Source organism: Ornithorhynchus anatinus, chromosome 8, assembly GCF_004115215.2.
Source record: "Ornithorhynchus anatinus isolate Pmale09 chromosome 8, mOrnAna1.pri.v4, whole genome shotgun sequence".
Taxonomy (NCBI): Eukaryota; Metazoa; Chordata; class Mammalia; order Monotremata; family Ornithorhynchidae; genus Ornithorhynchus; species Ornithorhynchus anatinus.
In genome coordinates this window covers 39,336,615-39,349,721 of record NC_041735.1, presented here as the reverse complement: position 1 = coordinate 39,349,721, position 13,107 = coordinate 39,336,615, and the positions used below count along the sequence as shown (strand labels likewise).

General features: G+C 44.0%; 1 protein-coding gene across 3 annotated transcripts in view; it reads right to left on the bottom strand.

Moving 5' to 3' along the window:
* Positions 1-13,107, bottom strand: part of CPNE4 (copine 4) — a 426,330-nt gene that overhangs the window by 287,609 nt on the left and 125,614 nt on the right. Inside the window, exon 1 of one of the 3 annotated variants that reach the window (XM_029070547.2) lies at positions 174-311. The exons of the other annotated variants lie outside the window; for them this stretch is intronic. Coding sequence (XP_028926380.1) covers positions 174-226 — 53 coding nt within the window. The 5' untranslated portion in view covers positions 227-311. Of the gene's footprint in view, positions 1-173; positions 312-13,107 lie in introns of those variants that run through there. 3 annotated transcript variants of the gene reach the window in all.

The following is a 13,107-nucleotide window of genomic DNA, read 5'->3' as shown; positions in this document are numbered from 1 at the left end:
CTCCCAGCCTAAAATCAAAGATCGGTCAAGTCATTAGTGCGGATTGATAATCTGCCAGAGAAAAGCCAGAACATACAGGGAGGTCTGCATAAACTACATGACTCTCCCCCCCAACCCCAATAATCCCATGTCACAATCAACGCTTGTGTTCCCCCTTTCATTTTTCCACTTACCTTCCTCCAGCCTCAATTTCTGTGTTCTCGAAGCCGCCGTCTTTCTTAGCCATCGTTTAACTAAATGCACAACCACAAAGCCACGCGACTGCTTGAGTTCCCAAGCCGGCTGAAATGTTCCTGCCCCGCTCACACGGGTCTTGGTACAATAGCATAAGGGTGGGCACCTGCGCAGGGGCCTGTGCCAGCTTTAAAAGCCTCTCACATCACTGACAAGTGAAATGCTGGAATTCAGCCAAGAAAAGAAAAAGAAAGAAATGAGGATTTTTACAAACGCTCTCTCTACCCTTTCGGAGAAATGCTAACAGATGATGAAACAGGGAGGAGAAGAACAGAGAACAGTCAGAGAACCAATGTCCTATCAGGGACCCTGAGTGAGTCAGGGTCAGCATTTTGGTTTTAAATTTGATTTCTATTTTCTATTGTTTTCATCGCATGCTGTGAGATGATAGCATTCTCAACTAAGCAATGGGAACGCTGTACATAGCAGAATTTATTCTCAGGAAGATGTTTATAATAAGAACCTCAAATCTCACCCTGAGTTTATTTTTATCTGATTGATATGTTCTTTTCTAATTCACATGCTTTCTAGAACCGACTGATAATCCTCCCTCTAACATTCCTGCGGATACCCAAGATGGACTAAATTGCTGGAAAGCAAAGAAGGTGGGATGGCCAGGATTACCTGCATCTACCAATGAGTGGCATCCATAGTCCCTCTCCCCCATAACTTCTTAAATCCATTTAAAATATCACTGACAGATAAATCTCTTGGGGAGTTTTAAAGATATTAATATAAGCTGGCTGGTAAAAGTTAGTATGGGTGAGAGAGAGAGAGAGGGAGAGAATGTGAAATGGGGGGGTAGTTTTACAATGAAGTGGAAGCTCAGTACAGCCAACCCTGATTATCTGAGACAGAATAATGAGATAGAGAATAATAATCAAGTTGGACAGCTCAACCTTTTTGTACCTTTCCGTAGTTGGGGGGGGGGGCGGTTTAATGGTATTAAGCACTTACTATGTGCCAGGAACTGTACTAAGCACTGGGGTAGATGCAAGCTAATCAGGCTGGAGACAGTTCATGTCCCACATGGGGCTCACAGTTTAATCCCTATTTTACTAATAAGGTAACTGAGGCACAGAGAAGTTAAGTGACTTACCCAAGTCACACAGCAGACCAGTGGTGGAACTGGGATTAGAATCTAGGTTGTTCTGACGCCCCGGCTCAATCCACTAGATCATGCTGCTTCTCTACTTGGTTAAAATCTTACAGTGATGTCGTACATGAGTTGAAGCTAAGACCAATGAAGAGTGTTTAAAAAAAAAATACTGTAAACCAGAGGCAGCATCTCCAAAGAAGATATCTTGTTTCCTCTCCAAATCTTCTTCCTCCACCTGTACCTCCTTGCCCGCTCCCTGACAGCCACATTCACCCATTCACTTTCCAGTGGCTTCTTGCCCACTGCTTTCAAACAGGCTATTTGTAACCCCTATTCTAAAAATTAAAAAAAAACAAACCCCACCCTTGATCCCACAGCTCCCTCCAGTTTATTGGCCCAACTCCCACCTACCATTCCTCTCCAAATGCACTGAGAGACTTATCTACTCTCACTGTCTCTACTTCCTCTCCTCCAATTCTCTCCCTGATCCCCTCCAATCTGGTTTCCAACCCTTCACTCCACAGAAACTACCCTCTCTAAAAGTCACCACTGACCACCTTCTCACCAAATTCGATGGCCTCTACTCCAGCCTAATCCTTGTAGATCTCTTATCTGCCTTTGATACTATGGACCACCCCCCTTTTCCTTGAAGGATCATCAACCTTGGCTTCACTGACACCATCCTCTCCTGATCCTCTTCCTTTCTCTCTAACTGCTCCTTCTCAGTCTCTTTTGCAGACTTCTCTCCTCTGCCCCTCACCCTCTGACAATGGGTGTCCCTCAGGGCTCAGTTCTGGGTCCCCTTCCATTCTCCAACTACACCCACTCTCCAGGACAACTCATTTGTTGCCATGATTTCAACTAGCATCTTTTCCCAGATGATTCCCAAATTTAACTCCCCCTTACCTGACCTTTCTTGTTCTCTGCAGTCTTGCATTTCCTCCTGTCTTTGGGACATCTCTAGCCGGACAACACTGATCATCTGAGACAGAATACCGAGATAGACACACACAGTACACAGTACCACTATCCTCCCTATCTCACAAACCCATAACCGTAACGAACCTCGGCTCATCTCTCTTGTTCGTTCTATGTACTGTCTTGCACCAAATCCTGTCACTTCCACCTTCCCAACGTCACTAAAATCACCCTTTTCTTCTCCATCCAAACTGCTACTATGCTGATCTAAGCACTATCCTATCCTGCCTTCATCTATCAGAGTGGCTTAGTGGCCGGGCTTGGGAGTCAGAAGACATGGGTTCTAATTCCAGCTCCTCCATTTGTCTGCTGTGTGACCTTGGGCAAGCCACTTAACTTCTCTGTGCCTCAGTTACCTCATTTGTAAAATGGGGATGAAGACTGTGAGCCCCCCCCATGGGACAACCTGATTACCTTGTTTCGACTCCAGTGCTAAGCACACAATAAGTGCTTAACAAATACAATAATTATTATTATTATTATCTGTTTCCTTGCTGACCTCCTTGTCTCCTGTCTCTCCTCTCTTCAGTCCTTACTTCGCTCTGATGCCCATATCATTTTTCTAAAAAAACTATTCAGTTCTCCTCTCCTTATTCCTCAAGAACCTCCAGTGGTTGCCCAACCACCATCACCTCAGACAGAAACTCCATCGGCTTGCCCCCTCCTACCTCGACTGATCTACTACTGCCCAGTCTGCACACTTCGCTTCTCTTTTGCCAACTTGCTTACCATGCTTTCTCACTGCTGATCCTTTTCCCATGTTCTCCCTCTGGCCTGGAACTCCCTCCCCACTCCGTATATACCAGACCAGCAGTCTCCCCACCTTCAAAGCCTTATCAAGGTCACATCTCCAAGAGACCTTCCCGGATTAAACCCTCTTTTCCCCAGCTCCCTCTCCCTTCTCAGTCGTCTCTGCACTTGGAAGCTGCCTCTGGGCATTTGGTATTAGCCCCACCCTCAGCCCCACAGCACTTAAGCGCATATCCATAATTTATTTATTTGTATTAATGTCCCTCCTGGCCTCTAGACTTTAAACTCATTGTACAATTCTATTTTATTGTCCTCTCCCAAACACTTAGTACAGTCCTCTGTACACAGTGAGTGCTCAATAACTCCACAATAAGTCCACAATAATAGAGGAGCAGCGTGGCTCAGTGGAAAGAGCCCGGGCTTTGGAGTCAGAGGTCATGAGTTCAAATCCCAGCTCTGCCACTTGTCAGCTGTGTGACTGTGGGCAAGTCACTTAACTTCTCTGTGCCTCAGTTACCTCATCTGTAAAATGGGGATTAAGAGTGTGAGCCCCATGTGGGACATCCTGATTCCCCTGTGTCTACCCCAGCACTTAGAACAGTGCTCAGCACATAGTAAGCGCTTAACAAATGCCAACATTATTATTATTATTATTATTATTAACTGCCATTGATTGATTGGTAAAGTGGTCATGCATACAGTGAGGAACTGAAAAAATTACAACTGATCAGAGTAACGAGAAAGCAGTGGTCTAATGTAAAGAGTACGGGACTGGAAGTGAGAGGACCTGGGTTCTAACTCAGATCTGCCACTTGTCTGCTGTGTAACTTTGGACAAGTCATCTAATTTCTTTGTGCCTCAGTCATTTCATCTGTGAAACGGGGATTAAGACTGTGAGCCCTGTGTGGGACAGAAACTATAACCAACCTGCTTATCCTGTATCTAGCCCAGTGCTTAGTACAGTTCCTGGCACACAGTATGTGCTTAACAAACAGCACCAAAAAAACCCAAACAGATGCTTATTTTAAACAATGTGCATACAGTCATTCCTGCTATCATTTTCTTCTTTTAGGGTTCTTTCCTGAATTTAATACTAGCATTTTTTATGTTGCTCTTTAGTTTAAATCATATAATCTAATTCAAAATACTTTAGTTTTGGTACATACTTTTATTTCTATTGGTTCATGTAACTATCACTTTTATAGTTATATTGTTTGGGTCCATTTTTTGGAACTTGGAAAAGCATTAGTGTACTTTATTTTCTATGAGAAATTAAATTAGATACTGTTTTCTTGGAAGCAACTGAAGCTCTAACGGGGATACAGCAGCAGTCTGTGCTTTCTCTACCTTCCAAAATGCTTCATTTTAGTATAGTCCTTCTGCCCGGCTGATCTTTTATAGTTGTCAATATTCACAGCAATTTCTTTCCACTTAAACCGCAGCCAGGGATTTAGGACACTTCTTAAAAATCAAGCCAGGAAGCTAAATTGACCTAGTGAGACAACATCTCCACCCGTGAAAGAAGGAAAGATCATAGAAGATGACAGAAATGTCTTTGGCTAAAGAACATCTGTAAATCGCCTCATTCCTATGTCATTTGGAAAATGATTGTTCCAAAGAATTCAGTAAAAATCTGTTTTGTCCTGAGTGAAATGGGCATGTTTATTTAAAAGCAATTTGAATCAAAAAATATTCATCGAAATTCTGACTCACTGAATATATATTTGGTTTAATAGAGCTAACCAACTACGCTGTGAACAGAAGCTTTCTCTCCTCAAAAATGTTTGGATACCACAGGCCTCAATTATCAAAATTCAGAATACATTTGGAAAACTTGTTGCCTTTAAGCAGAAAAAAAACATAAAATCAGTGAAGCTAACATTACTGATAATGCTATTTTCAGCATCCACCTTTCCTCAATTTTAAGACTTTAGTTGCACGTAAATAGTGGTTACGGTTTGGTTGACTAATAGAAACTATGTCCCCGGGCCTAGTCGTGAACTTTCCCAGGAAATTTCCTCTACTTCGAGTTTAACACATTGGCTTTGGTTCTCATCTCTCTGAAAATAAAGACTTTTGATTGCTCTTTCTAGAATAATATTTTTTCCTATATTAGCAGGTGCCACTTGTCATTAGGTTCATAAAAGACCACTTGATCAAATTCCTTTCTATGCCAATGAAGCGACTAGAATCTAGGAGCTAAGAAGCTACTAATTTGGCTTCTTCTTGGGCCAGATCACAAGGCCTCAGCCTTTACGAGATCTTCCACTGCTGGGAGTTCTCCTAGGCACGTACAAGACTCTGTTTTCCACTTAATAAATTCTGCCTTTTGTCCACCTTAGCCCCAGAAGTACACGAGGCAATATGCAAAGAGACCAGTGACAGACTACCACAGTTAGCTCCCTGTTTTCCTCTGCCTTCATTCATCTCGTCTGACTCTTTCTGCATTCACAGAACTACAGTCTAAATAGGCAACTTATCGATCAATCAACGGTATTTACTGTGCACGTACTGTGTGCAGAGGACTGGATTAAGTGCTTGGGGGAGTACGATATAGCAGAGTTGGTAGACAGGTTCCCTGCCCACAAGGAGCTTACAGTCTAGAGGGGATAGCTACATCATAGACTGCTCACCGTTTCCCCTACCTCCCTCTCCTTCACCCATCTATAGTACTTACCTACTCTCTCCTGTCCAACTCCACCTTTGAATCTTATCCCTTTCACTAATTCTCTCAGCCACCTGATATTTCTCACACTCTCTTTTCTGTCTTCAGTCTGTTGGTAGTCTCCAGTTTCCATTTCTACCTCAGTCTCTATCTTAGAGAAGCAGCATGACTTAGTGGAAAGAGCCCAGGCTTGGGAGTCAGAGGTCGTGGGTTCTAATCCCAGCTCTGTCGCTTACCAGCTGTGGGACTTTGGGCAAGTCACTTCACTTCTCTGGGCCTCAGTTACCTCATCTGTAAAATGAGGATTAAGACTATGAGCCCCATGTGAGACAACCTGATTATCTTGTGTCTACCCCAGCACTCAGAACGGGGCTTGGCACATAGTAAGCACTTAACAAATAGCATCATTATTATTATTCCTGCCTCTTACACTCTTCGTTTTTTTCCCTTCTGGTGAGGGAACCCATAGTGACCACAGGTGAGAGACTATCTCGCTAATCCTGACTTCTCACCTCCTCTGTCATCTTGCATTTCTTCTTGTCTCCAAGACAACTCCACATGGATGTCTTGCCAGCACCTTAAACTCAGTATGTCTATGACTGAATTCTTCATCTTCCTCCCAAATCCCACTACACTCTAACTTGTACTCTTCATCACTCTTAAGCTAACACAGTCACTGCGCCTTATTCTCATCTCTCTCACGACCAAGTTCTTACTCAAGCACTTCCCCCAGTCTGAATGTCCTCCGATTGCATACCAAAGAATCCACAGCTCTCCCAGTTTTCAAAGTGTTCTGTGAAATCACATCGCCGCCAGGAGATCTTCCTCGATTAATTTCTCCGGTTTATATCTTCCGAACTGCCACTTCAGCACTTCCACACCATCTGAGTACAGCGTGGCTCAGTGGAAAGAGCCCGGGCTTGGGAGTCAGACGTCATGGGTTCGAATTCCGGCCCTGCCACTTGTCAGCTGTGTGACTGTGGGTATGTCACTTAACTTCTCTGTGCCTCAGTTACCTCATCTGTAAAGTGGGGATTAACTGTGAGCCTCATGTGGGACAACCTGATTTCCCTGTATCTACCCAGTGCTTAGAACAGTGTTCTGCACATAGTGAGTGCTTAACAAATACCAACATCATTATTATTATTATTGTTATTATTACCCTCAATCTCCTGTAGCATTTTGGTATATGTTTTACATACCCTACCATCTAGGGACTAACATATGTACATATCCCTTTTCCCTAATAGATTGTAAACTCCTTAGAAGGCAGGGATCGTGATTGCATCTATTAATTCTATTGCAAAAATAATGGCATTTGTTAAGCGCTTACTAAAGTGCCAAGCACTGTACTAAATGCTGGGGTAGATACAAGATGAGCAGGCCCGACTTGGAGCTCACAATCTAAGTAGGAGGGAGAACAGGCATCAAATCCCCATTCTGCAGATGAGGGAACGGAGGCACATAGAAGTTAAGTGACTTACAGAAGGTCACGCAGCAGGCAGGTGGTGGAGCTGGGATTAGAACCCAGGTCCTCACACTCCCAGGCCATGCTCTTTCCACGAGACCACAGTGCTTCCACTCGTGGGCCCACACCCCTTCCCACTAGGCCCAATAGCTTAGAATAGGGAAGAAGCATGGCCTAGTGGATCGAATATGGGCCTGGGAGTCAGAAAGACCTGGGCTCTAATCCTGAACCTGCCACCTGCCTGTGTGACCTTGGGCAAGTCACTTAACATTTTCGTGCCTCAGTTACCTCATCTTTAAAATGAGGATTAAGACTGGGAATCCATTGCAGGAAAGAAACTGTGTCCAACCTGATTAAGTTGGATCTACCCCAGTGCTTAATGGAGTGCCTGACACATAGCAAGCACTTAATGAATACCATAAAATAAACTGTACCCTCCCAAGAGCTTAGAACAATGTTCTGCACACAACAAAACACTCAACAAATACTACTGACTGATCCTTTCCTCCCAGTTAAATTTCTCATAGTTGATAACACCATTATTCATCCTTCTTGTCTCTGAAGCCTGCAACCTTGGTTTCATACTTGATTCTTTCTGTAACATTTCCCTAGCTTTTACCTTCTTTTCCACCGAAACAGCCACCAACCTGGTCCAAGGCCTCAGCAGATCCCAGGTAGACTATTGTGCTAACGTCATCATTGGTCTCCCTGCCTTCAGAATCTCCCTTCTCCAATCGATCATTTTTATTGTGCAGTAAGAGAGGGAAGGTGGGGAGAGTACTTTTCAGATGGGAAAAGGATCCATGGCCTACATAGAGGCATGAGATTGTTAAGAGGAACGGAAACACAGTTCGAAAGGAGGAAAATGTGCAAGTGAGAGCAAGAAAGCATTGAGGGAAGAAGGGTGATCCTTGGGGATGTCCTCAACTAATGGCCTCTCTCTAGACAACAAATTAGTTCACAAGGTCATCAGGTTTATAGAGGGAGGAGATGAGGGCTCTGGGGGGCATCCAGAAGGGAGTTCAAGTTCCCAGATTCCTTTGTTAAGGTCTTTTGGCTCCCCAGAGCAGGTCCTGAAGAAGATGATGCATGCAGAAAGAAGGACAAATGATATATTCTAAGAGGAAATGAAAGGTGAGGGAGTGAGAAACAATTACTTGGACTGGTTTCAGAACTGCATACAGCTGAGAAAGCCGTTCTCTGGAACTGCTAGGGCAGCAGCAGTTCTTGCCAGCAGTGAATTTTGGAGGAGCACCAGTAAATTCACCTCCAGCATCAACACTTCAACCCTGTGACCAGCGGCACGTCTCTTTGCCTTCCCCTGCAGAGGAAGTACTGCTGATTCGGAAGAGGAAAGAGGAGTCAGACTCCCAAGGATTCAGGTAGGGTTCATGTCAGTGAAGGAGCCGGCATTCTCATTGCGCTGCTCCCTTAACAAAAACATTCTCTCTCTGTCTTTATGTTTCTTTCCCAATAGTTCTTTTACAAACCATTCTGCTTTCTAGACACTTCTCTGTCCAGGAGTCCCACGACTTTTGTTCCCATTCCAGACTCTTCATATGAGGGGAGGAGAGAGGAAAGACTGGTTGTTGAAGCTTTTTTTTTTTTGTAAATTTACAATTTCTTTGGGATATTCCCAACAAGTCAGCAGTTCCAAGTGGGGAAAAGATCCCACAGAAGAAATTATAATTGAAAGAAAAAAAAATCTTGACACTTACACTCGCTTGCCCTTTCTTCTCCCTTCCCCAACCTTCTGGATTCACCTTGCGTACTTGAAGTAAAAGGTACTTAACTGGTGGCCTCACCTGTAACTCAGCCAATCACAGGAAAAAATGGGGAAATGTGGAGGGGGAAGCTTAACTGTGGGAAAGAAGCTTCTCGGCCATTTAACCGGAGGTGTGATGAAGCAACCCTTGGGACAGGATGCTGAAGAAGAAATCATCATGCCTGGGGGCCAGTGGCTAGGATCTCTGGCAAGAGAGGGGCATCTTCCCCAAAGTGGGAGAAAAAAATGATTATGTAGATCAGCAGTAGTTTCACCCTGAAAGCTGAAAATCCCAATGGTGGGAATATCCCCCCCCCCCAAAAAAAAAGCTAAAGGAAATGGACCAAAAGAACACATACTGGAACCACTTGCAGGAGAGTAGAAAGAGCCACGGGTGTGGTGGGGAATGAAAAATAATCCTTGAGAGTATGAGGGAGGGGCAGTTTGGATCGGATTTGTTACAAAATCGTGTCAGTGAAGATTATATCTATTTTTCTTTAAGAAATTAGTTAAAGCTCTTAGTTCCATGAATAAATATGGTAGGGGGTCTGGGCGGCTCCTGGTTGCCAGAGGAATGTGTTTACCTAGGAAGCTGAGGGGTGGGGAGAGAGGTAACACCTCAAGTTTTCTACAGCTCCCTTCAGGAGATAAGATGGCTGGTTGGTACTCCAAATTTCACAATGTTGCTTAGGGTGCCTATCTGAGAGTCAAGGGGTGGTTTGAGTGGTCTGAGGAGTGGGGTTTGGGGATTTTCTGGGCTGAAGTCTCCAATTCTTGCTTGTTTCCGTTGTGGTCAGAGAGAGACCTAAGAGTTTAGGATGCTGTGGAAACTTCTATCTGAGCCCTTCTCCAGTGACTCTGGAGGCTATTTGGGGGACTGAGGCGACCCTGACGTGCTACTCTTACCAACTGTAGCAAACTCACTCTTCTCACCTTTCAGCTGGAACTAAATTTCCGAGGTATCTATGAGCCAAGTTTTCCTTTTATTTTATTTTTTTCCTGACATCACCCCGGGAAACAGATCCCTTCCTCAGTCAGAGGAGAGTCATCCCAGTCATCGTAACGAAGGGGGCCAGAGGAAGAACAAGCATCCGGTACGGTCCTTCTACCGTTGCCTTGGCCTGGCAGTGTAAAAGAGTGGGCAGGACGTGTGACTCAAAGACACCCAGGGAGCAGTTACGTGGAGTACGAAAAGGCGATTTCACATCGTCATCTTCCTGATTGCAATTTGGCTCTCGGTGCTCTCAGCAGCACTGTTCTTTTAATGAATCACTAGAGTTCTAAGCCTATCAAAATAAAGCATTGTTCCCCTCCAGAGGAGATAATACCGATGTGTCCTGTGTTCTAACACAGTGAACGGTTGGACCCTCTCACCCCTTCCTAACTGACCCTCATTGGCCATGTTTCTAAAAGCGGGACCCATCCTGCATGTTCTTCTGATGTTTGTTTGTTTTTTAGTTTCATTTAGACCTAGTCGAAGAAACACTGGGGTTGAATATAGGAAAGAAAAAACCAAAACATTTCTTTGTACTCCTAGACATCTACTCTTTGGTCATGCTACATTCTGCCCTCATTCTGACTAGAGGGAAAAATAAGTGCTGAAAGGTTGTTGAGCTCATATTCACTTTTTAAATAGTAAAAGCTGCTCTTTTTCAACGTTGGGTTAGTTAAATAAGAAAATACCCAAAGAAAAAAAGGTGCCGGGAGGAGGAAGGAGATGTGGTTTATCGAATCTTTGAATACAAAGAATTTTGTTTAAAACTGATGTCATTCCATGACTGAAACTGTGAATGGCTAGCAGTAGAGTGGTCAGCTGCTTACCTGCGTATCTTAAAATGGGTTTTTCTCTTCCAATCCACTACTGCTAACTCTGCATGAGTCCTGACTGTTTGGCCTTCTTTCCCAGATGGGGATGCAAGTAGCCAGATTAGAAAGGAAGGATTGAGAAATGGTAACACTTGCTACCTAGCTAGAACAGTGATGAAAAAGGGGAGGAAAAGTGGAGGGAAGGGAGGAGAGAAGGAGAGAGGAAGAAGGAGTAAAAGGTACAACAGGAGTGACGCCTCCATCCTGGTCTTCCCTGAGGAATAGGACTAGATGTAAGGAATCTCCTTTGCCCCTTCCCCCATCCATCTGCCTGCTTGCCTCATCCCAGCCTGATTGTGTGTCTTTAGGGTTCAAAGAAATCCCATTGCCATGAGACCAGCACAGTGGAAAGAGCATGGGTCTGGGAGTCAGGAGATTTGGCTTCTAATCCTGACTGCATCATTTAATAATAATAATGTTGGTATTTGTTAAGCGCTTACTATGTGCCAAGCACTGTTCTAAGCGCTGGAGTAGATACAGGGTAATCAGGTTGTCCACGTAGGGCTCACAGTCTCCATCCCCCTTTTACAAATGAGATAACATTGTTATCTTGCATTGTTATATTGCACAGAGAAGTTAAGTGACTTGCCCAAGGTCACATGGCTGACAAGCAGCAGAGCCAGGATTAGAACCCATGACCTCTGACTCCAAAGCCCATGCTGTTTCCACATTTCTGGATGACCTTCTGCAAGTCACAACTTCTCTGTCCTCAGTTTCCTCATCTGTAAAATGGGGATTAAATGCCTATTCTCCCTCCCTCTTAGAATGTGAACCCCAGATAGGACAGTGTGTCTATCTGTACCGTATCGACCCCGAGTTTAGTACAATACCAATCAGTGGTATTTTTTAATGGCACTTGTTAAGTGCTTACTATGTGCCAGGCACTGTACTTAGCAATGGGGAAGATACGAGTTAATCAGGTCGGACGCAGCCCGTGTCCCACATGGGGCTCAGAGTCTTAATCCCCATTTTACAGATGAGTTGACTGAGGCACAGAGAAATTAAGTGATTTGCCCAAGGTCATACAGCAGACAAGTGGCGGAGGAGGAATCAGAACCCAGTTCTTTCTGATATTTATTTTTTATGGTATTTGTTAAGTGTTCACTATGTGTCAAGCACCGGTCTCAGCGCTGGGGTAGATACAAGTTTATCAGGTTGGACACAGTTTCTGTCCCAAATGGTGCTTATGGTCTAAGCAGGAGGGAGTAGGATTTAATCCCCATTTTACAGTTGAGGAAACTGAGGCACAGAGGAGTTAATTGACTTGCCCAGAGTCACACAGTAAGCAACTGGCAAAGCCAGGATTAGAACCCAGGTCTTCTGACTCCCAGGCTGGTACTCTTTCCACTAGTCTATGCTGTTGCTCAGGCTGCTTACTGAGAACTTACTCTGTGTGGAGCGCTGTACTACAGGCTTAGGGAAGGATAATTTAGTAGACTTGGTAGACGCAATCCCTGCCTACAAGTTGCTTACAGTCTACAGATGTTCAAGAAAATTGCAGATGGGGAAACAGTAGAATGGATGAATAAATGGATGAATTTTTATAAATAGTTGAAGAAGACCCTGTTGGAGAGAGGGATTAAAAAAGGCAAAGATGCTCAGAAGGAGTAAATTTTCCTGAAGGACTTCCTGAAGAAACAAAACTGCTTTTCAACTTAGACTGGACAAATTCTTCAAAAATTGAAAAACCATTACCACAGTGAGAATGAGGGTCTACTTCTGTGACACCCCCCGAAAAGATTTAATCACATTAACAGTTCCTCGTTTAGTTCATGTTCCAAATTATGCTCTGAATTACTCTAATAAGGATTGAACGCCATTATATGGCATGCCTAGGACTTTGATATTAGTTTCCCAGAGGTTCTGGAATGGATCTTAATTTAAAACCTGTAAGTTTATGGGAAGGCAGATCCCACAATAAAGCCACGCATGATAAAACCACATTTTCAGGGAACCTAATCCCTCTGTACCTTGAGGTTTGTCTGTAAACTAATAAGGCCATGGCCATGGGTAGTAAAAACAGGTGTTGCCTCAAGGGAGGTGCCCAGCGGAGGTATGGTTTAAATGATGAGGCTTTAAAAATAAATGTGAGAAAGAGCAGGGTGAGATAAGAGGGGTGGTACGGGACACAGAGACCTGTCAGGGATTTAGGATTAAAAAGGAATGTCAACATTATACTCTCCCAAAAGCTCAGTACAGTACTCTGCCCACAGTAAGCTTTCAATAAACACGACTGACTCTAATACATATATTAGCGCTTTTCTTTTCCCCTTAAAAATGCC